The 21,612-nt window shown below is 42.3% G+C and overlaps 1 protein-coding gene across 1 annotated transcript in view; it reads right to left on the bottom strand.

Moving 5' to 3' along the window:
* LOC121320213 (receptor-type tyrosine-protein phosphatase O-like) overlaps positions 1–21,612 on the bottom strand; it is a 61,135-nt gene that overhangs the window by 10,287 nt on the left and 29,236 nt on the right. Inside the window, exons 7-14 of the mRNA XM_041258466.1 lie at positions 20,330–20,526; positions 17,119–17,239; positions 14,300–14,493; positions 10,537–10,648; positions 7,906–8,069; positions 6,789–6,909; positions 5,178–5,311; positions 2,530–2,665 (exon numbers count right to left, since the gene is read on the bottom strand). Coding sequence (XP_041114400.1) covers positions 2,530–2,665; positions 5,178–5,311; positions 6,789–6,909; positions 7,906–8,069; positions 10,537–10,648; positions 14,300–14,493; positions 17,119–17,239; positions 20,330–20,526 — 1,179 coding nt within the window. The remainder of the gene's footprint in view (positions 1–2,529; positions 2,666–5,177; positions 5,312–6,788; positions 6,910–7,905; positions 8,070–10,536; positions 10,649–14,299; positions 14,494–17,118; positions 17,240–20,329; positions 20,527–21,612) is intronic.

The following is a 21,612-nucleotide window of genomic DNA, read 5'->3' as shown; positions in this document are numbered from 1 at the left end:
GAAGTTTAATGCTAACGGAAAATGAAGAAGCCACTTTTTCAAGAACAGTGGCTTGAAACCTGGTTCCAGGAGACCGGGACACCTAGTTTAAGACAACTTTGCTCTATCAAACCCCAAGTCTCCCCTGCTGTGCTGTGCAGTGGCTTTGTGTTCCCTCAGCTTGAAACAGAACCACCTTAAAAAAATCTCTTTGCCATTATCTTTCATTGGGATTCCAGAGACTGGTATTTTGTGATAACAGGAAAGGGTACAATTTCAATAAACAAAACGTCACAAGGGCTCCCATTAACAGCACAGCCTCCTGCTCACTGACTTTGTATATTAAAATCCAGGATCTTAAAGAAAACAGCCCTTGGACACAATCACTTTTTTATTAAAAGACATTTTGAAAGTAGCAGCTGATATTGCAAACATGCATTTGTTTAAATATCTGGTACCAAACTAAATTAAAGAAAGCTCTCACTTTGCAAGTTTTACCTTCAGGTTGACTGTTACATTGCACTTGTTTTTTTTTTACCAGGACAGTGACATGGTCACCACCCCTTCAACACCCTCTTTCCTGTCATTAGCCAACCAGCTGCTTCCTTTAATGATGGACATATTTTGTAGCCAGTGACATGCCTTGACCCCAAGAGTTTTATTTAAATTTGTATTAAGATTTCTTTTTGCAGTGCTATTCACGGTAATAGTGACAATACATCTGCAGATGTGATCACTAGCTATCAGACCATAAATCTGGCACGTGAAGTGCTGTGCAATCCTCGTGCATAAATACACATATACATTTTAAACACACGTGTTACACAGACCTGTTAATTATCCCGTGTACCAGTGACTATAAATCAACATTTAAACACACCACACGCAACAAATAACAGATAATATACACAGGGACGGGCACTTTGTTACAGGAACACAAAATTAGGATGCACAGGTCTTTGTCTACAAGAAATACCTGGTATACTGACCCCTTTGCACCCTGGGATAAACATTCCCCATAGAAGTTGAAATTAGGTCAGCTCTTGTTGAAGTCTAAAACAGAACTATTGAAGTTTAATGCTAACGGAAAATGAAGAAGCCACTTTTTCAAGAACAGTGGCTTGAAACCTGGTTCCAGGAGACTGGGATACCTAGTCTGAGGCAACTTCGCTGTATCAAACCCCAAGTCTCCCCTTGTCTCTTCTCGATCAAGTGTAAATGCAAATTTAAAAGAAGCAATATGGTTATTGTAAATGTGAGGACTTAAAGCTGATGATTTTAAATCACAGGGCTCTGCACTGCAATAGAGAGCGGAGCTGCATTCCCTGTGTATTGAGACAATATGGGGGCTCTGCACTGCTCTAGACAGCGGAGCGGCATTCCGTGTGTATTGAGACAGTATGGGGGCTCTGCACTGCAGTAGAAAGCAGAGCTGCATTCCCTGTGTATTGAGACAGTATGGGGGCTCTGCACTGCTCTAGAGAGCGGAGCGGCATTCCGTGTGTATTGAGACAGTATGGGGGCTCTGCACTGCAGTAGAGAGCAGAGCTGCATTCCCTGTGTATTGAGACAGTATGGGGGCTCTGCACTGCTCTAGAGAGCAGAGCTGCATTCCCTGTGTATTGAGACAGTATGGGGGCTCTGCAAATGTCAGACCATCTTCTCGATCAAGTGCACTGCAGTAGAGAGCGGAGCGGCATTCTGTGTGTACTGAGACAGTATGGGGGCTCTGCACTGCTCTAGAGAGCGGAGCTGCATTCCCTGTGTATTGAGACAGTATGGGGGCTCTGCACTGCTCTAGAGAGCGGAGCTGCATTCCGTGTGTATTGAGACAGTATGGGGGCTCTGCACTGCAGTAGAAAGCAGAGCTGCATTCCCTGTGTATTGAGACAGTATGGGGGCTCTGCACTGCTCTAGAGAGCGGAGCTGCATTCCCTGTGTATTGAGACAGTATGGGGGCTCTGCACTGCAGTAGAGAGCGGAGCTGCATTCCGTTTGTATTGAGACAGTATGGGGGCTCTGCACTGCTCCAGAGTGGAGCTGCATTCTCTGTGTATTGAGACAGTATGGGGGCTCTGCACTGCTCTAGAAAGCGGAGCTGCATTCCCTGTGTATTGAGACAGTATGGGGGCTCTGCACTGCTCTAGAAAGCGGAGCTGCATTCCCTGTGTATTGAGACAGTATGGGGGCTCTGCACTGCTCTAGAGAGCGGAGCTGCATTCCCTGCGTATTGAGACAGTATGGGGACTCTGCACTGCTCTAGAAAGCGGAGCTGCATATGTAATAGGCAGTGTTGTTGTTGTGTGATTCACGGCTGTTACAGATTCTGTCCTGTCGGTGAGATGAGGTTAAAATCTCTAGAACCACGAGTGCAGATGAGCCAGACTCTTTTGTACACATGCTTACGGTGTGCGCGGTCGCTGGTTTGAGCCTGACCCCCGCTCTGTTACACATACCCAGTGTGGACAACCTGACAAAACAGCGGTCTCTCTATTACACATACCCAGTCTGGAGACCCTAACGAAGGAGCGGTCTCTCTGTTACACATACCCAGTGTGGAGACCCCGATGTAGGCAGGCTCGCTGGGAGTGCTGTGGCTGAAGCTGGTCACACTGCAGTTATAGGCTGTTGAGGGGAGCAGGCTGGAGACGGTCACCATGTGATAGTTCACACGCAGCTGGTCTTGCTGTTAACGAATAAAAGAGACCGGGGGGGGGTATTTAAACACCAGTTTCATAGTTCATAAAATAACACTTTCACTCAGCACACCCTGGTGACTTTAAAAAAAGTTTAAAAGCACCCCTGTTGATTGACTAGAGCTCTCAGGGCCATTCGATTCCAGGTTTAACAAGTAAAATTAACTAATTAACTACTTCACGGTCTGGAACAAAGACCAGGAATAGAAGGACCAACTTTGGGCAGCCCTGTATTGATTCTAAGCCCTACTTTAGAGGTAGCAGAGTGTTGCCATGGGAACATGTTAAAAGTGCACCAGGCGAGGTTAGACATGATCATGACAGCTCTACTGAACAACAGCGAGGGACATGTGTGAAAGTGGCTTTCATGGGTTCTGAAACAATGGAAAACATCTGCATATTTTTGAGGACAACGCAGGGGGCTGCACGATGCATGACTATAGCCGAAAGTGACAGTACTCTTAAAATTGTTGCTTTTGTTGCGCTTGGAGAGGACTTAAAACGTCATTCAAACGTTAAAGCCATGAAATGTGCAAGCATGTTGGGCTACAGCTGCGATATACTGTGATAAGAAAATGTTTAAAAAGGAGGAATGAAGAAGGCTTCAAAATCCAGGTGCAAAGGCATATTCGAAAATTTGAAAAATACTTAGATTTGTTGTACGATATAACCCTGATTTACACATTAAATCCTATGCATATTGTAATTCTGAGGAAGGACACTTGTATTTACTAAGCAACTACTATGTACATACACATTAATTAGAGACACTTCATGTAAAGTGTTCCCCAGAATACAAAGCACTGTAGAACAATACAGCATGCAGAACACTGCAATGTGCGTTCTTCCATATTTGTATTGTTTTCAATTACAACGTGTTGCACATGGACAGTGTAACAGATGGAATATTGAAAAGCAATGTAAACAGTGAACACGACTGTAATCAATGCAATACCTAGTCCGAGTTCCACAGCAAAACAGGCTTATTTTATAAACAGGCTAACTATATTGTTATATTTACTAAATACAGCTTGAGTTGTGATTTTTTTTCAAACTAAAATGAATTTGGCACGGAATGAGTTGATGCTTGTTTTGCCAGAGTGTTGGTGAAAGCCTGGTAAAGCAGAGTCTGTCCCTTTGAAGTAGAAAAGGGTTTGGCTGTAATACTCAGCACCCATTGATGTCACACCATTCCCCTTCATTCACGAGACATCATTCAACAGAGAGGTAGCGTGAGCAGGACATCATGTCTCCAGTTTTTCTTCCTCATACTGCAAAAAATAATAATCCTCGCTGCTCAGCAGTAATTTTGTCAGATTTTTTTCTGTTCGATATAGATTTGGTGTATTTATCAAGTATATTTTTTTGCTGGTGTCAGTAAGCAATTCAACAAAGTTAACAGTAAACTGATGTGAAAGAAACTGGTAAAGAAAAATAAAATGTTGCTAATAAAAAAAATTTACTGTCAGTTACTAACATTATCCCATAGTTTGGTTTTCTGTTCATTAAACTATATCAAGACACATTTCATTTCAGCTGAAACCTCTCAAAGTAAGCCCTGCACTGCGAAGCACCAGCTGTTTTTAATTATTCTATTTTTTTTTATCTTTGTTTCTCAAATTTTACAATTAAAACCACTTTTTATGTGTGTCTCTTTTAATTTCTAGTTTGTTAAAATTTGTATTAGATGGTTTTTAATTGAATGGTTTAATTGTTCTTTCTTTTGTGTGTGACGCGCTCTAGGGTCCTTATGAGGAAAGGTGCTATAGAAACGTGAATTGCACCTGAATTTGATTGAGAAAATTAGTCAGCGTGAAGAAACTCCTACAGAAGAGGAAACAGAAAGTCTCTTTCTCCGAGTTTAAATATTTTATAAATGACTACTAATGATGTACTTGACACAGCGATGCCAGCTTTCTGAGACAGGGAGACGAGCACAGCAGACTGGGCACCTGGAACCTTGCTGTCTCCTCCCTGTCATTCTTGGATTTGAAAGATTACAAAAAAACGAAACCCCATTCACTCTGTAGCACTGAACATTATTAAACTTGTTACACTGTAACTAACTAGCAAGCTACTGTAAATGTGCAATAACATACTGCATTAGCTCTTGCTTGCACCCTGAAACGTGGGCACTGGGGAGAAAACCTTTTGCGAATGGGCTTATATTTGGCTGTATAAAGTTAGCAGTACAGTTTAGAAACAGCTTACCACAAATTAAGTAATCAAAAAAAATACATTAACATGCTGGTAAGATTGTTGTTAACAGGGATGAAAATAAGAGTCCTTTTGCCTAGCAGTTTCACCCATTCCATTACTACGAGCTTGATTAGCCACAGTGGATAGGCAACAAGCTCAGGTGTGTCTTATTAAACTCATAGTGAAACCAGAAATGGATCAAACGACTTTGCATTAGGAGGCTCATTTCCATCCCTGAGCTAACCGTCAACTTGAGAGATTTGTTTTAATGAGGAGTGGGTGCTCCCGTCTCTTGCCTCTTACCTTCAGCACTCCGTCTGACTCCACTTGCTTGCAGAAGACCCTGTAGAAGTCGACCACCCCCTCCTCCACCCACAGCAATGTCACAGAGGTCTGGCTCTTGTTAACAGCAAACAAAGACTTCGGAGGGGCTGGCTCTGCAACAACACAGCTCTTCAGAGACTCCCTGCATACTATCCCTGCCTCAGATTTCACCCAACGCAACCCACAGGCTCCAGCTGTGACACTGAGCTCAAACTTCCTCTTTCGATGCTATTTTAATTCTTTGAGGGCTTCAGCCAGGATGTGGCAAGTCATTCAAACTGCTCTGCAGAGAAAAGTGGTCTCAATGATGATCAATCACCCTGCTGATTATACTCCAATGATGATCGATTACATGTCCAGTATGGAGCGTCACTCATGCACAAGCATCCCAAGACACTTTGCAAAAGCAATTCCTGCAGATCTAGACTGAAGAAAATGGCTGATCAAAAAGAAAAGCCTTCAGCCAAAAATGAAAGAGTGACATGCGGTTATTGTTCTTCAGTCTCTGCACTGGCTGCAGCCTGACTCTGAGGGTCAAGAGACAGAGCGACATTGTCACGAACTCTGACTGAACGCTACAGGTTGTTATAACGAGCCGCAGCTTCCCCTGTGCTTTATTACTGTGCTGTTACTCTGGGAAACTTTTATAAGGGTTAGTTTACCATGCTTTCTTTTTTAATATGCTTTAACATACCTCTCTGTGCTTTACAGGGCTTCCTTATGTTTTACCATACCTCTCTGTGCTTTACAATGCTTCCCTATGCTTTATCATAGCTATCTGTGATTTGCAATGCTTCCCTATGTTTTACCATACCTCTCCATGCTTTACAATGCTTCCCTATGCTTTACCATACCTCTCTGTGCTTTACAATGTTTCCCTATGTTTTACCACACCTCTCTGTGCTTTACAATGCTTCCCTATGTTTTACCACACCTCTCTGTGCTTTACAATGCTTCCCTATGCTTTACCGTACCTCTCTGTGCTTTACAATGCTTTCCCACACCTCTCTGTGCTTTACAATGCTTCCCTATGCTTTACCGTACCTCTGTGCTTTACAATGCTTTCCTATGCTTTACCACACCTCTCTGTGCTTTACAATGCTTCCCTATGCTTTACCAGACCTCTCTGTGCTTTACAATGCTTCCCCACACCTCTCTGTACTTTACAATGCTTCCCTATGCTTTACCGTACCTCTGTGCTTTACAATTCTTTCCTATGTTTTACCACACCTCTCTGTGCTTTACAATGCTTCCCTATGCTTTACTATACCTCTCTGTGCTTTACAATGCTTTTCTATGTTTTACCATACCTCTCTGTGCTTTACAATGCTTCCCTATGCTTTACCGTACCTCTCTGTGCTTTACAATGCTTCCCTATGCTTTACTATACCTCTGTGCTTTACAATGCTTTTCTATGTTTTACCACACCTCTCTGTGCTTTACAATGCTTCCCTATGCTTTACCATGCTTTATTGCAAAGTTTTTACTACGGGAAAACGTTTCGAAGGGTCTGCCCAATGGAATGAGATTAAGCCAGCAATGACGGAGCCTGGAGGGCACAGACTGCCTCCTTCTCGGGTTGGTACTGACCCAGTTTGATGATTCTCGGCTGTGACGTGTTCTTGCTGCGCTCAGTGCAGGCCGTGACTGTGAGGTTGTAGATATCTCCGGGAGGCAAGCTCAGCACTGCTCTCATGACACTCCGAGACACCTGGAAACGCAAGGAGGAGTCTGCCTGTCACTTTCAGAGAACTTTATTCATTTACTGGATTCATTATGCTGTGTTCAGTTCTCTCTCCCACAAACTGAATGAAAAGACATGTCCTATCAGGGGCGTGCTGATACTCGTACTCACAATTGTACAATTCTATTTCTCTTGGGGTGCAAAAACCCTTTAAATCAGCCTCTTCTCCTGTTATCTGGACTATAAATAGGGTTCCCAACCGGACAGCAAAAGTCTGGTTCTTGCTAATCATGCTTACTCACTGTTCATTGCCGTTTTGGTATTTCCATCCTCGCTGAACCAGTCCAATGTGCAAACGTGTTTTTTTGTTTTGTTTTGTTTTTAATTATCGTTCTGTTAAGTTTGAGAACTACACTGAAATGCATTCTGCACTATTTAGCCATTTGATGTTTAGTGGGATCTGATTACTGAGCATCTATAATCAAAAAAAAAAAAAAAAAAAAGAAAATCATACATAGTACTCCCGGGATCGCTTAGCTTGCATTCTTGCATTCTCAGGTTTCGTGATCAGCACAAGCCCAACCACGAAACAGCCATTCTTCTTAAAAAGCAGCTGTAAAGTAGCTTCAAAGGTGGTCTTAATTATTTTGTCACATGCCCCTTACTGTTTTAAGATGTTTGCAATTATGTCAAGCATTTCTGGGTTCTGTTGATCCAATATTGAGGTATTACCATTGTTTGCCTTTAAACTTGCTTTGAGTTTGTCTGAAGTTCCTCATTCAATTCAAATCATGTGACAAACATGACTTTTGAACTTGGTGATCTTACCTACTTCCCCTCTGCAGAGTCTGAGCCAGCAGAGTTGAAAAGGCCACCAGGCAGTTAGGACTCTCCAGACAAGCCCAATAAACGACAAAGAAAAATGACAACTAAATACTGGACTATCAGAAAACACTCTCTCAATAATTTCAAACCTCATCTAAAAAGAGAACAGAATGGTACCGGGAGTGTAAAGCGGCTCACATCAGAAGAGATGCTCTTCTTCACCCTCTTCCTCCCCTCCGCCACCACCAGCCAGTGCAGCATCCTGGAGTGGGCCAGGTCCGTGTCGCGTTCGCTGTACTTCCAGCCAACATTCAGCAGCCTGTTGGAGTATTCAACTGAGGAAATCTCCGGGGCTTCGGGAGCTTGGGGGGAACAGACAAGGCCCCGATAAACAAACAAACAAACAATTCAAACTAGAGGAATATATGGACTGTCATAACACGTCATGGCCCCACTGGAACTTATTAGCTGCAGCTACACTTATTTCACGGAGCTCTGGCCAAAAGTGTTGCACTACCTACAATTTTAGGATTGAGATATAGATAGATAGATAGATAGATAGATAGATAGATAGATAGATAGATAGATAGATAGATATACACTCACACACGCACACACATTCCTCCTCTATACATGAAGTCTGCATTGTACCAGAAGATTCTAGAGCAGAATGTCAGGCAATCCGTCCATGAGCTGAAGCTGAACTGAAAGTGGGTCATGCAGCAAGACAATGATCCTAAACATACAAGCAGATCTACAAAAGAATGGCTACAGAGGAAGAAATTCTGCGTTTTAGTCAAAGTCCGGACCTAAACCCCATCGAAATGTTGTGGCATGACCTGAAGCGAGCTATCCATGCAATAAAGCCCTCAAATGTCACTGACTTGAAGCAGTTCAGTAAGGAGGAATGGGCCAAAATTCCTCAAAAACCAATCTGAGAGACTGGCCAACAGTTACAGGAAATGCTTAGTCATTGCTGCTCAAGGGGGTGCTACCCGTTACTGAATCTAAAGGTTCACATACTTTTTCACACATGGATACTGAATGTTGAATCATTTGTGGATAAATAAATATTGTAAAAAGTATCATGCTTTTGTGTCATTTGTTTAATCAGATTATTTATTATTAGGACTTAGATTAAGCTCTAATAACATTTTAGGTTTGAAATATGTGAAACATGTGAAAATCCTGAGGGGTTCACAAACTTTTTCTGGGCACTGAATGCATGTGTGTATATACACATATATGAATATATACTATCTATTATATATATATATATATATATATATATATATATATATATATATATATATATATATATATATATATATATATATATATATAGATATAGATATAGATATATATATATATATATATATATATATATATATATATATATATATATATATATATATGAGAACATAATTTAGGTCTTCTTTTTTAGGTCTTACACGTAAGGTGATATGGGTGCATATTTTTATTCACCGTTTGTCCATCGGTGAGCCACTGCGTTCATTAGAACTAACTAATGAACACAGACATCTCAAGTTTTGAAAACTGCCTTGCATGAGATTATCCGCCTAGACTATTAAATAAGTGTCATCATATTTAATATAAACCACCCGACTAAACAATGATCGCTAGCAACCGGGATTGTCTGTAAATGAAACACAAATACTCGAAAATATCAGCAAGAACAAGGCACTGTAACTTTTCATCACTGCCTTCTTATTAATTTACCAAACGAAAGAAGTAACAGTAGCTACTATCTATTGTACTGGTCAAGAGAAACGCAGTAAACACACACCAATGCAGATAATCAAAAGTCTATACTTACTATTATATAACTAAGTCTAAGACGCTACAGGCATTTGTATTATTTTTTTTTTATTTAAACGGTACTGTAAAGACGTTCACGTCTCCTCGAGTTGATAGTGTTGTATGGATTTTGGTTTTATATATTCAAAATGTAATACTACTTTATTTCCATTAAAAAGTCCATTTGCTGTTAACATGCAGACCAAAAAATCCAAAAAACAAACAATCTGCAGGCGCCGTCTTCTCATCATAAAGTTTTGCACTCTGCTGAGAGATCAATGGCTCGGCACTGCACGTCTTAAAACACATTTAATTGAAACTGTTCTATCGAACTGACAGAACTGTAGTACCAGTGTGTTGTATTTGTTTTAAAACTTAAAATTAAAGTTATTTTCCTTGATGACATTATACCGTGATATGACGATAACTGTGGTATATTTTTTGACGGTTACCATACCGTCATACTTTGGGGGCCACTGTAACGTTTGGGTTTTAAAGTCCGTTGAACTGCACGGAACGGCAGGACAAGGACGCGAACCTGCGACCGTGCCGTTAAAAGACAAGCGCCTTACCAGTCAACTAAAGAGCAAGCTCTCAGCCACTAGGATGGGGATCATTACAACATCCCTAGTTGAGAGTGTATTTCTCAAGCACTGTGCTTTGTCAGGACTGACTCTCCAAACTGTGCAAGAAATACACTCTGAGGTTGATAACAGGGAGCCATGGAACACTTGGGTGTAGAGGCAGCTGTTTCTATTTATTTGTTCAGTCTCAGTCAAGGTTTCTGCCGTAATCTCTGGTATTTTAAAGACACTTCTACCGAAAGGGATCCTTTGTTGTTTAGTAAATAAATAAAGAAAAAAATCAATAGTAAAGGTAGTATTTCTTAATTTAGCACTATTGTGAGTTTTATAATTCTGTATGTTTTGTGAAAAACCGTGGTTCTCTCGCACAGGAAACGCAGCACTCTGATTGGCTGGTGCTGTTCATGTGATCTCTGATAGGCTCTACCTGTGATGAAGCTGATGGTGGAACTGTCACAGCAGCTGAGTTCCGGCTCTCCCCAGGTCACCATGGTAACACGGAAGTTATAGTACCAGGCAGGCAGTAGATTGGTTACTCTCTAAAATAACAAAAACAGAAAAAAAAAAATCACTTTCTGAAACAGGAGGAAGATTCTGTTGTCAAATGTAACTAGAACAGAAATGTAAGCTTCCTGACTGTGACTCTCCCAGTGTTGTATTTAGGCCACTGCAGCAGAAAAATTGATAGGCTGTGTCTTACTATACACCCGAGGGGAAGGGCTCTTAATCATAAGTGAATTGCACTCAAAAATTTAATTTTAAATGAAAATGTAAATCTTGTCAATTTCAATGAAATGGTCACCCAAAGTAAGGGGATTTCAGTCTGAAGCCTAAGTCAGTTAAAAGTCTGAAATGTGTATAACATGGTGTTAGAACACTGGCCTAAGTATAAAAAAGTGTCTTTGTTAGATGTTCTCTGAGTTAGCTAGCATGTTACCTAATTAACCTTTTGTCACCAATTATTGTTAACAGGTGAGGGTCCATGATTACTATAAATATTGGTAGCATAGGCACAAGTTTGTCATTCCTGAATGTAAGGCAGCAGAAAATGGCAAAATACGCTCAGTTAAGCAAACAAAAAAGACAGTCTGTAATTACTTTAAGTAATGAAGGTCAATCATTAAGACAAATCGCAAGAACTTTACAAGTGTCTGTAATGGCTGTGGCCAAGAACATCAAACGATTTGAAGAAACTGGCACTCATGAGGACCAAACAAGGTCAGGCAGGCCAAGGGTGATGTCAGAATCAGAGAACAAGTTCATTCGAGTCACAAGTCTGCGAAATCGATGATTAACTGACCCTGAAATACAAGCTCAGCTAAATGCTACTAGAAGTACAGATGTTTTAACATCAACTGTTCAGAGGAGATTGCGTGAAGCCGGCCTAACTGGAAGAATTGCTGCAAAGAAACCATTGTTATGAGTGCAGAATAAGAGGAGGAGACTTGCCTGGGCCAAAAAACACAGAAACTGGACGTTTGAGGAGTGGAAGTCAGTCTTATTGACCAATGAGTCAAAATATTTGGGTCCAATTTATTGTTGGTATTTGTATGTGTATGACACAGAGAAGATGAGTGCATGAGTTTGGCATGTATGGTTCCCACTGTCAAGCATAGAGAAGGCAGTGTCATGGTCTGGGGTTGCTTTCCTGGTGAGTTGGTGATCTTTACCAAGCCCATGGCAAGCTCAACCAGCATGGCTATCATAGCATACTTCAGAGGCATGCCATTCCATCAGGATTACGGCTAATTGGGCAGTCCTTCATTCTTCAGCAAGATAATGACCCGTAACACACCTCAAAGTTGTGCAAGAACTATCTGGCCAAGAAGGAAAGTGAAGGACAACTCAATCTAATGACCTGGCCTGCCCAGTCTCCAGACCGCAATCCCATAGAACTTGTACGGGACGAACTGGACAGAAGAGTCAAAGCAAAGCTACCCACAAGTGCCCTACATCTCTGGGAACTGCTGCAGAAGAGCTGGGGAGACATATCGGGTGATTTCCTGCTGAAACTTGTTAACCGAATGCCTCGTGTTTGTGAGGCTGTTATTAAGGCAAAGGGTGGCTATTTTGAAGAATCTAAGATTTAGAGACAATTTTCAGTTTTCTTGAACATTGCTTTGATACTCCTTATGCTTTGTTTTGTATATTGTAACATGTGTTTTCATTTTCAAGTATTTACAGAAACGTATAAGACGTAAAATATTGTCAATTATGAAAAAAATCTAGTTTCCAGCAAGTGAACTCAACCTTTTGACTGGTACTGTATATACATAAAATTAAAAAACATCAAACTGCTCTGTATCCAAGGAGAATCAGGATCCAACAGGATACTAATGTATCACTAGAAATACTGAATGAAAAGTAATTCATTAACTGAAAACTCACTATGTTAATAACACCGTGTAACAATTTTTTTTTTTGTTCCTGGGTAGAAAGTGTTATTTCCTAATTGCTTATGCCTCAAAAGTATAGAAAATAGCTATTATTCCCCACAGACTTTGCTTTTGTGACCAGGACAGGTAAATTTCAAAATATCACTATTTTCAATGAGAAAACAGGCGAATTTGTGTCTTTTCATTCACATAAAGTCAGAAAAACAACAACATATGAATCCAAATTAACATGTATTTATACTAAAGTAATACAAAAATGACTACAAAAGATTTAGAAGTGAGTAGTTTTTCGAGATTTACGATTTTACTACTGCCTAGAATAACCCGGGATACTACTGCCTAGAATAACACAGGATACTACTGCCTAGAATAACACTGGATGCTACTGCCTAGAATAACACAGGATACTACTGCCTAGAATAACACAGGATACTACTGCCTAGAATAAACCTGTATACTACTGCCTAGAATAACCCAGGTTTACTACTGCCTAGAATAACCCAGGATACTACTGCCTAGAATAACCCGGGATACTACTGCCTAGAATAACCCGGGATACTACTGCCTAGAATAACACGGGATGCTACTGCCTAGAATAACCCGGGATGCTACTGCCTAGAATAACCCGGGATGCTACTGCCTAGAATAACCCGGGATACTACTGCCTAGAATAACACGGGATGCTACTGCCTAGAATAACACAGGATGCTACTTCCTAGAATAACACGGGATGCTACTGCCTAGAATAACCCGGGATGCTACTGCCTAGAATAACCCGGGATACTACTGCCTAGAATAACAAGGGATGCTACTTCCTAGAATAACACGGGATGCCACTGCCTAGAATAACACGGGATGCTATTGCCTAGAATAACCCAGGATGCTACTGCCTAGAATAACCCGGGATACTACTGCCTAGAATAACAAGGGATGCTACTTCCTAGAATAACACGGGATGCCACTGCCTAGAATAACCCAGGATGCTACTGCCTAGAATAACCCGGGATACTACTGCCTAGAATAACCCAGGATGCTACTGCCTAGAATAATCTGGGATACTACAACCCAGAATAACCCGCGATGCTACTGCCTAGACCTTGGTTCGCAAACATTCTGGACCGCGCTCTCCTTCTTCTTGTCTGTGGTACTTGACTCCCCTTTCCACACATAAGTACATACACCAGTTAAAAGCAAAATCCAAAGAGGGTTCACAAATGGGGGTCCCCGTGCAGGGTGAGTCATATAACCAGAGACCGCAGGTTCGAATCCTGGTTGTGCGAGGCAGTCAGTCTATGCTGGGGACTCTGGGGGGAACGCGGCATGGCTTTGGCACTCCCAGGGTTGGGAGGTGTCATCTGGCTTAGACTGTTTCTCCTCACCACTCTGCGGCAACCTCTACTGACCAGGTGAGCCGAGTGAGCTTAGGGGCAGAGATTTGCTGGGCTAGTCTTTGTCCTCCAGAGAAGCCTGAGGACATCCGCTCTCGAGTTTTTGGTGTAAAAAGATGGTGTTTGCCTCGTAGGATCGGAGGATGCCCACTGAGCCTCGGGTCTCTGAGCTGTGTGGGGAATCGCCGCGGTGAAGGAGAAAAATAATAATTCGGCATTCCAAATTGGGAGAAAATTAAAAATAATTGGGCGATTCTGAATTTAAAATGCACAACACCCAGGTCATATAGGTTAAGAGGTACACTGCAATAATAAAAAAATATATTGTGAACCTTCTCACCACCCCCCCCCCCCCCCCCCCAGCGCCATTCCCCAGTATAGCACTCTCTCATAGAGCATACGTTACCACCGAAGCCATTAGGGAGACTGTGCCAGCAATCTCGTAATAGGTGCTCCACTCCGGGGTCAGCGTGGCTGGGTTAAAGTAGAACATTTCCACCACGTATTTGCGGAAGGTCACGTGGTATGGTCGGCTCCAGCTCAGAATGAGTACCGTGGGCTCCAGTGGGAATAGAACCAGGTCCCGGACCCCAGTAGGTTCTGGAACAGAGATAGGCGAGCTGTGGGTCAGTACATTCAGCATTACTGTCTGCTGCAGTGGTTAATAACTGCTAGATAATTGTCCTTGGACTAGGTCCATTAACTGCAGGTATTGAACACTTGCAAGGTCAATTATAAACCAAGCGGGTTACTTACTTATTTATTTTTATATGTGGGGGTTTTGCCAACATTTCAGAAAGAATCCAGTCCTGGTTCCAAGAGATTCAGTTCACAAACCCCTGTATTTGTTTAGTGAAGATTATTTATGGTAAGCCGATGGGACGTGCGAGTATACTTTCACCTGAGATGGATTGGTTAGTATGAAGAAATCAGGTCACTGTTTTTAATGTTGGGCCTTGTTGGTTTTATGAAAGAGCATGTAGCTGCAAATGTGGCCAATTATTTGACCCCCTATTTTTTCCCCAGTTTAGATTGTCTAATTATTATTTTCCTCTCACCACTGCAATTCCACACTCAGCTGAAGAGAACTGAAGGTAGTGGGTGTCCTCCGATCCCACGAATGAGCCAGTTTCCTCTTCTACACCCAGGAACTCGAGAGTGGATGTTAGCGAGCTACCAGTCTCTGGAGGACAAAGGCCAGCCCTGCAGGTGTCCACTCTGAGCTCACTGGGTGCCTGGCTGGTAGGGTCTGCTGTAGAGTGATGAGGAGAAACAGCCCCTGACGGTTTTGCCTCCCTAACCTGCAGGATCGCCAGAGCCAATGATCATGGAATCCCCAGCGCTCCCGATTGAATGACAGCTTGCACACCACATGGCTGTGTATTTACCAGGGAAGGCAGTCAGGTTATACTTCAGTCTGGATCTCTTTGCCTGCTTGAATTGAGCTCTCTGGTAAAAGTGAATTTTGAGATTCTAAAGTCTTGACAGCTTTTAGAGGGTGTCTAGATGTTGATGAGGCGATCCATGAAGTTTGCAATTTTGAATGACCCGACCAATCATACAATATGGAAATCTTTTTAAAGTCTCTCCTATTATGAGACAAAGTGTGTTAGACTGGAGCAGCAGGTGAATAAAACAAATGTGTATGTGTGCAATACATATCAACATGCAGGTACTGTCACTGTTTAGGGAATCCCAGCAGCTGGGAACATACTGTCCATGGTTTAAGAAATTAAATGTGATTGGCTTACTACATTTTTGTAAGTACACAATAATCATAATACAATACCAGTGCTGCTTCCCTTCAATTCCTTTCAATAACTGATGCACTTGAAAACGTGTAATCTTCAACACAGCAAACCACACAGGTGATTGAGCGTGTACGATTAGTGTGGTGTGTGCTGAATGAGTTTATCCAGGTGAATATAATCTACTGCTCAGTGTTACATAAAGGAAAGCACCTGTAACTATCTATTGCATTTTTGTTTTTCTTTCTCAGGTCGCTGGCAGGTAATGTTTTTACTGCTGAATTGATTCAGAACATACTCTGTGAAGAATCGTTTTACCCACGCCGCAGGCCGTGTCATGCACTGTACTCCCTCTACATTCAAGCCTTTTAGACTCTCACCAGAATATATCAAACTAGGTTCCTGTGTTGCAGCATGTCTGTCATTCTCTTACAAAGGCAATACCAGTGACTGAGCTTCTTCGTGTCTTGTGAATCATAGCAGGTATTAACTACCTCTGTTAAACAACAAAACTTTGCCGAACGACTCTCTCATAGCGGTCTGGCCATGCACAACATTGTTAATCTGGCAACGTGGAGGCCTGTTTTGACTGTTGGGAAACTGAAATCTTGTAAGATGACAAAACCAACCAAGCTTAATGGCTCATCTGAGGAGTAATTTGCAGAGATGATCTGCTTATGAAAACACTGGAGTATTCATGTTAACCCAAAAATGATCTAGTCTACTTTGAGAAAGGGAAACCCTAACATTAAAATGCACTCCGAACTATGTCTGTATCTAAATCTATACCTGTACAAAAGATAATTTGTGTAAGATGGTATCATTAGCCAAGTCATATCGTAGGTCTACTACTCCATCATTTTGACATGGAGGTCAATTGTTTCCTTGTTCGTCCTTCTAGTTTATCTGTTTAACATCAGTGCTTGTCTGGTTCCGAGTAGTTGGTTGATCTCAAATCTTTGTCAAGGTCGAAACTTACAGCATCCCTGTGATTCAGCATCAACACCACGTCTAGTGATCCCTTCCATACCCTCACAGGTCATCACCTCTGTAAAGAAGTGTACCCTACCCTTTGTTCTGTCTATCCCCCATAACATCCTCTAGTCTTTGGTCTTGGCTTCTGTTCTGAGTTTAAAATATTTGTTAGGGTGAACATTGAGGCCTTAAAATCCTAAAAGTAACTAAAACCAAGTCCCCCTAATCCTTCTTTTCGCGCTTCACAATTCCCGAAGATACAACCAGTGCAGTCCAGTAACATAGTTAACTTGGAGCAGAGGCTTGATTGCCTGAGCCAGACCAAACTATTGTCCAGTCCTGAGCAACATCACCATAACCTTGAAGTTGAGATCTGTTTGCAATCTCTGCCATTTCTATCTCCAAGCTCGTACAGTATTGTAATATCCCCACCTTCCCCTGAACAGAAGAAAGAAACCATGCAAGCACGCAGTATCACTAGCAAGGTCTCTTAGGAGTTTACCTATTCCAAATATGACTGGTTCTGAAGGAGGTCCAACCAGAGGCCCGTTCGTGTGATAGACTACGACCCGGTACTGTGCTCCTGGAGTCAGGTTCCTGATGCTGCTGCTGCTGGAGTTCACCTGTGGGATGGAGGAAGTCAGGTGGAGTTCACCTGCGGGATGGAGGAAGTCAGGTGGAGTTCACCTGCGGGATGGAGGAAGTCAGGTGGAGTTCACCTGCGGGATGGAGGGAGTCAGTCAGGTGGAGGAAGTCAGTTCACCTGCGGGATGGAGGAAGTCAGGTGGAGTTCACCTGCGGGATGGAGGAAGTCAGGTGGAGTTCACCTGCGGGATGGAGGGAGTCAGGTGGAGTTCACCTGCGGGATGGAGGGAGTCAGGTGGAGTTCACCTGCCTGGATGGAGGAAGTCAGGTGGAGTTCACCTTTGAGATGGAGGGAGTCAGGTGGAGTTCACCTGCCGGATGGAGGAAGTCAATTTTCACTTTGATTTGCTTTACATTCATTTTGCTGACTCCAATGCATAAAGGCATGAAATGTCTCATGCTTCATATTTTGGTGTTGGTCTTTGGCAACTAAGACCTGTGATTGCAGTCCTTTATATTGAAGGGGGCACTACATTGCTGCTATAGGCGTCAATGTGGCCAGACTGTATGGAACAAAACAATATATATATATATATATATATATATATATATATATATATATATATATATATATATATATATATATATATACACACACACACACACACAGTGCCTTGCAAAAGTATTCAGACCCCTGACCAATTCTCTCATATTACTGAATTACAAATGGTACATTGAAATTTCGTTCTGTTCGATATTTTATTTTAAAACATTGAAACTCAAAATCAATTATTGTAAGGTGACATTGGTTTTATGTTGGGAAATATTTTTAAGAAAAATAAAAAACTGAAATATCTTGCTTGCATAAGTATTCAACCCCCACACATTAATATTTGGTAGAGTCACCTTTCGCTGCAATAACAGCTTTAAGTCTTTTGGGGTAAGTATGTACCAGCTTTGCACACAGTGTTAGAGTGATTTTGGCCAATTCTTCTTGACAGATTTGCTCCAGGTTGTTCAGTTTGGTTGGACGACGCTTGTGGACTGCAATTTTCAAATAGCGCCACAGATTCTCAATGGGATTGGGATCAGGACTTTGACTGGGCCACTGTAGGACATTCACCTTTTTGTTCTTGAGCCACTTCAATGTTGCTTTGGCCTTGTGCTTGGGATCATTGTCCTGCTGAAAAGTGAATTTCTTCCCAAGCTTCAGTTTTTTAGCGGACTGAAGCAGATTCTCTTGCAGTACTTTCCTGTATTTTGCTCCATCCATTCTTCCTTCAACTGTAACAAGATGCCCAGTCCCTGCTGATGAGAAGCATCCCCACAGCATGATGCTGCCACCACCATACTTCACTGTAGGGATGGTGTGTCTTGAGGCATGGGCAGTTAGGTTTGAGCCTCACATAGCGCTTTGAGTTTTGGCCAAAAAGCTCTGTCTTGGTCTCATCTGACCACAAAACCTTTTCCTACATCGCAGCTGGGTCACTCTCATGCTTTCTGGCAAACTCCAGACGTGCTTTCAGATGGTACTTTTTGAGTAACGGCTTCTTTTTTCCCACCCTCCCATACAGGCCAGTGTTATGCAGAGCTCTTGATATGGTTGACTGGTGCACCATCACTCCACTCCCAGCCACTGAACTCTGTAGCTCCTTCAAAGTGATTGTTGGCCTCTCTGTGGCATCTCTCACAAGTCTCCTTCTTGTTTGAGCGCTGAGTTTTGAGGGATGACCTTTTCTTGGCAGTGCCTGGGTGGTGTGATGCAGCTTCCACTTCCTGATTATTGATCCAACTGTGCTCACTGAGATATCCAAACATTTGGATATTATTTTGTACCCTTTCCCTAATCTATGCATTTGTATTACTTTCTCTCTAACTTCTGTAGAATGCTCTTTGGTCTTCATTTTCCTTCAGATTCACAGCCTTACCAATGATCCTTCAACAGTGGGGTTTTTATCCAGAAAATGTGACAGCAACTTTAATGGTCCACAGGTGGAGGCCAATGGTAAGGTAATTGTGTCCTCGTTAGGGCAATTTCTTTCATCGGTGCAAACTGGGAGCTTCCATAGCACAGGGGTTGAATACTTATGCAAGCAAGCTATTTCAGTTTTTTATTTTTCTTAAATATTTCCCAACATAAAACCAATGCACTAAAATCGCCTGCTCTGCACCTAGGTCTCAAACATGTAGTTTTGAAACACCTGTTATAGTTAACATGTTCTTATTTTAAAACTGTTACTAAACCAACGGCTGTTTTCAAAGACCATGATTAATTACGCTAATCTTGAATTACTTTGCCTAAAATTATACAAGGCAGTCCAATATTAGTGCTAATCTACAACTGTGACCAAAAGTGTTGCATCAACCTATAGAATTAACAAATTTTGCTTCATAAAGTAAAATGAAACTGGCTGAATAATGTTACATTAACATTTTGAATTACATATCACTTGTAGTTTTCCCATATTATACGAAAAACTGACAAATTTAAATATGTGATATTTTGAAATCTAACATGAAATACTGTTCTACTATTATGGCTTCCAGTAGACTTTTGCAATATTATTTTGTATTTTCTTTGATTCCATGATGTTAAACAAAAGATCTAAACTATGTTCATATAGTTTTGTTTTATTATGTCTCAAGCCTAAAATTCTAGGTGATACAAAACTTTTGGCAACAGTTGTAGGTCTGTGAAACCAACCACAGCTTTAAAATACACGTTGCAGCAACATCTGTCTTTTGAAGCTGCATATTTGAGACCTATGCAGGCAAGGAAAGTTCTAAGCAGAGTGTTCTGTGAGGTGTGTGCTGGTTTATCTGTGAGTTGACCTCCTAGCTGTGCTGTGCTAAGCAGAGTGTTCAGTGAGGTGTATGCTGGTTTATCTGCGAGTTGACCTCCTAGCTGTGCTGTGCTAAGCAGTGTGTTTAGTAAAGTGTGTGCTGGTTTGTGAGTTGACCTCTTAGCTGTGCTGTGCTAAGCGGAGTGTTTGTTCAGTGAGGTGTGTGCTAGTTTAACTGTGAGTTGACCTCCTAGCTGTGCTGTCCTAACCAGAGTGTTTAGTGAGCTGTGCGCTGGTTTAACTGTAAGTTGACCTCCTTGTTGTACTGTGCTAAGCGCAGTGTACCTGGGTGCAGTAGTGGCTCTCCATCCTCTGGCTGAGTTTGGGTTTGTGGCAGGTGAGGGAGAGCAGCGAGACCAGGCTGCCACTGTGTATCTCCTGGGACAGGCTCCAGGACAGGGAGGCGCTGGTGGGGCTCAGCATCATCACGTTCACATCCTGGGGCCTCTCCTGCAGCGCCTCAAACCACTCTCCTTCAGGGCCTGGAACACAAACATACTGATGCCAGGCTGGGAGGGTAGAAAGGAGAGCCCCGGGAGATCCCTGCCCTTGTTCCTATCATGTACTGGGGTGGGGTGGGCTGATGTTGAGTGGGTTGGGCCCCCGGCTTATGCGTTGTTCTCATTATCCACTGGGACTGAGTTACTTCACACCAGCTTATTGACTTGACAGTCCGCGCGCCCGAGGATTGGGTAAGACTCTAGTCCACGAACAAGAACAGAAACAGCAGAAATGGCATCCAGGGCACAGTGTATTAATGAACGTCAGCACAGCATAATGTCGTAAGAAAAGCTATATTGCCGTGAGGAGGGTTATGATACGCAATACAATCAGTGGTGTAGTGGAGCGGGAACAGACTGGAACACTGTTCCAGGACTATTTTCTATAGGCAGCTGTGCTGTAGTCGAGCCAGAACTCACATAATAGGCAAGCTAATCACATGACTTGCATCTCCTCTTGATGCAATGCAAAGAGCATTAGGAACTTCTTCTATTACAAACTACTTCTTTAAGAAGGCTACGCATGCTGATGAAGATGACAGCCACAGTGCATCGACCACGACTGAGGACACAAACACAAACAAAGTTCTAAGGATCTGGGGCTTCACCAATCCACTGTCAACAAATGGATAAAGTTCAAGACCGCAGTCACTCTACCCAGGAGCGGTCGTCCTACCAAAATCTCTCCAAGAACAAACCTGAAAATCATCAAGTAAGTCACAAAGAACCCCATAGTAACATCCAAGGATCTACAGGCCACTCTCGCCTTGGCTAACATGTGTGTTCGTGACTCAACTATCAGAAAACGACTGAACAAGAATGGTGTTCATGGAAGGATAGCCAGGAGGAAACCATTGCTATCTAAAAAGAACATTGCTGCCCGTCTGAAGTTCGCCAAAGAGCACACAGATGATCCACAAGACTTCTGGACCAATGTTCTCTGGAATAGCCAATTATTTTTAGGTTCAACTCACCGCTACCATCCCCGCGCTGACTTGGGAGGGGTGAAGACAAACAAATGCTGTCCTCTGAAGCGTGTGCTGTCAACCGACCGCTTCTTTGAACACT

The sequence above is a fragment of the Polyodon spathula genome, chromosome 8, assembly GCF_017654505.1.
Source record: "Polyodon spathula isolate WHYD16114869_AA chromosome 8, ASM1765450v1, whole genome shotgun sequence".
Classification (NCBI taxonomy): Eukaryota; Metazoa; Chordata; class Actinopteri; order Acipenseriformes; family Polyodontidae; genus Polyodon; species Polyodon spathula.
The sequence above is the reverse complement of the archived record's forward strand: the minus strand, read 5'-3'. Positions and strand labels throughout refer to the sequence as shown.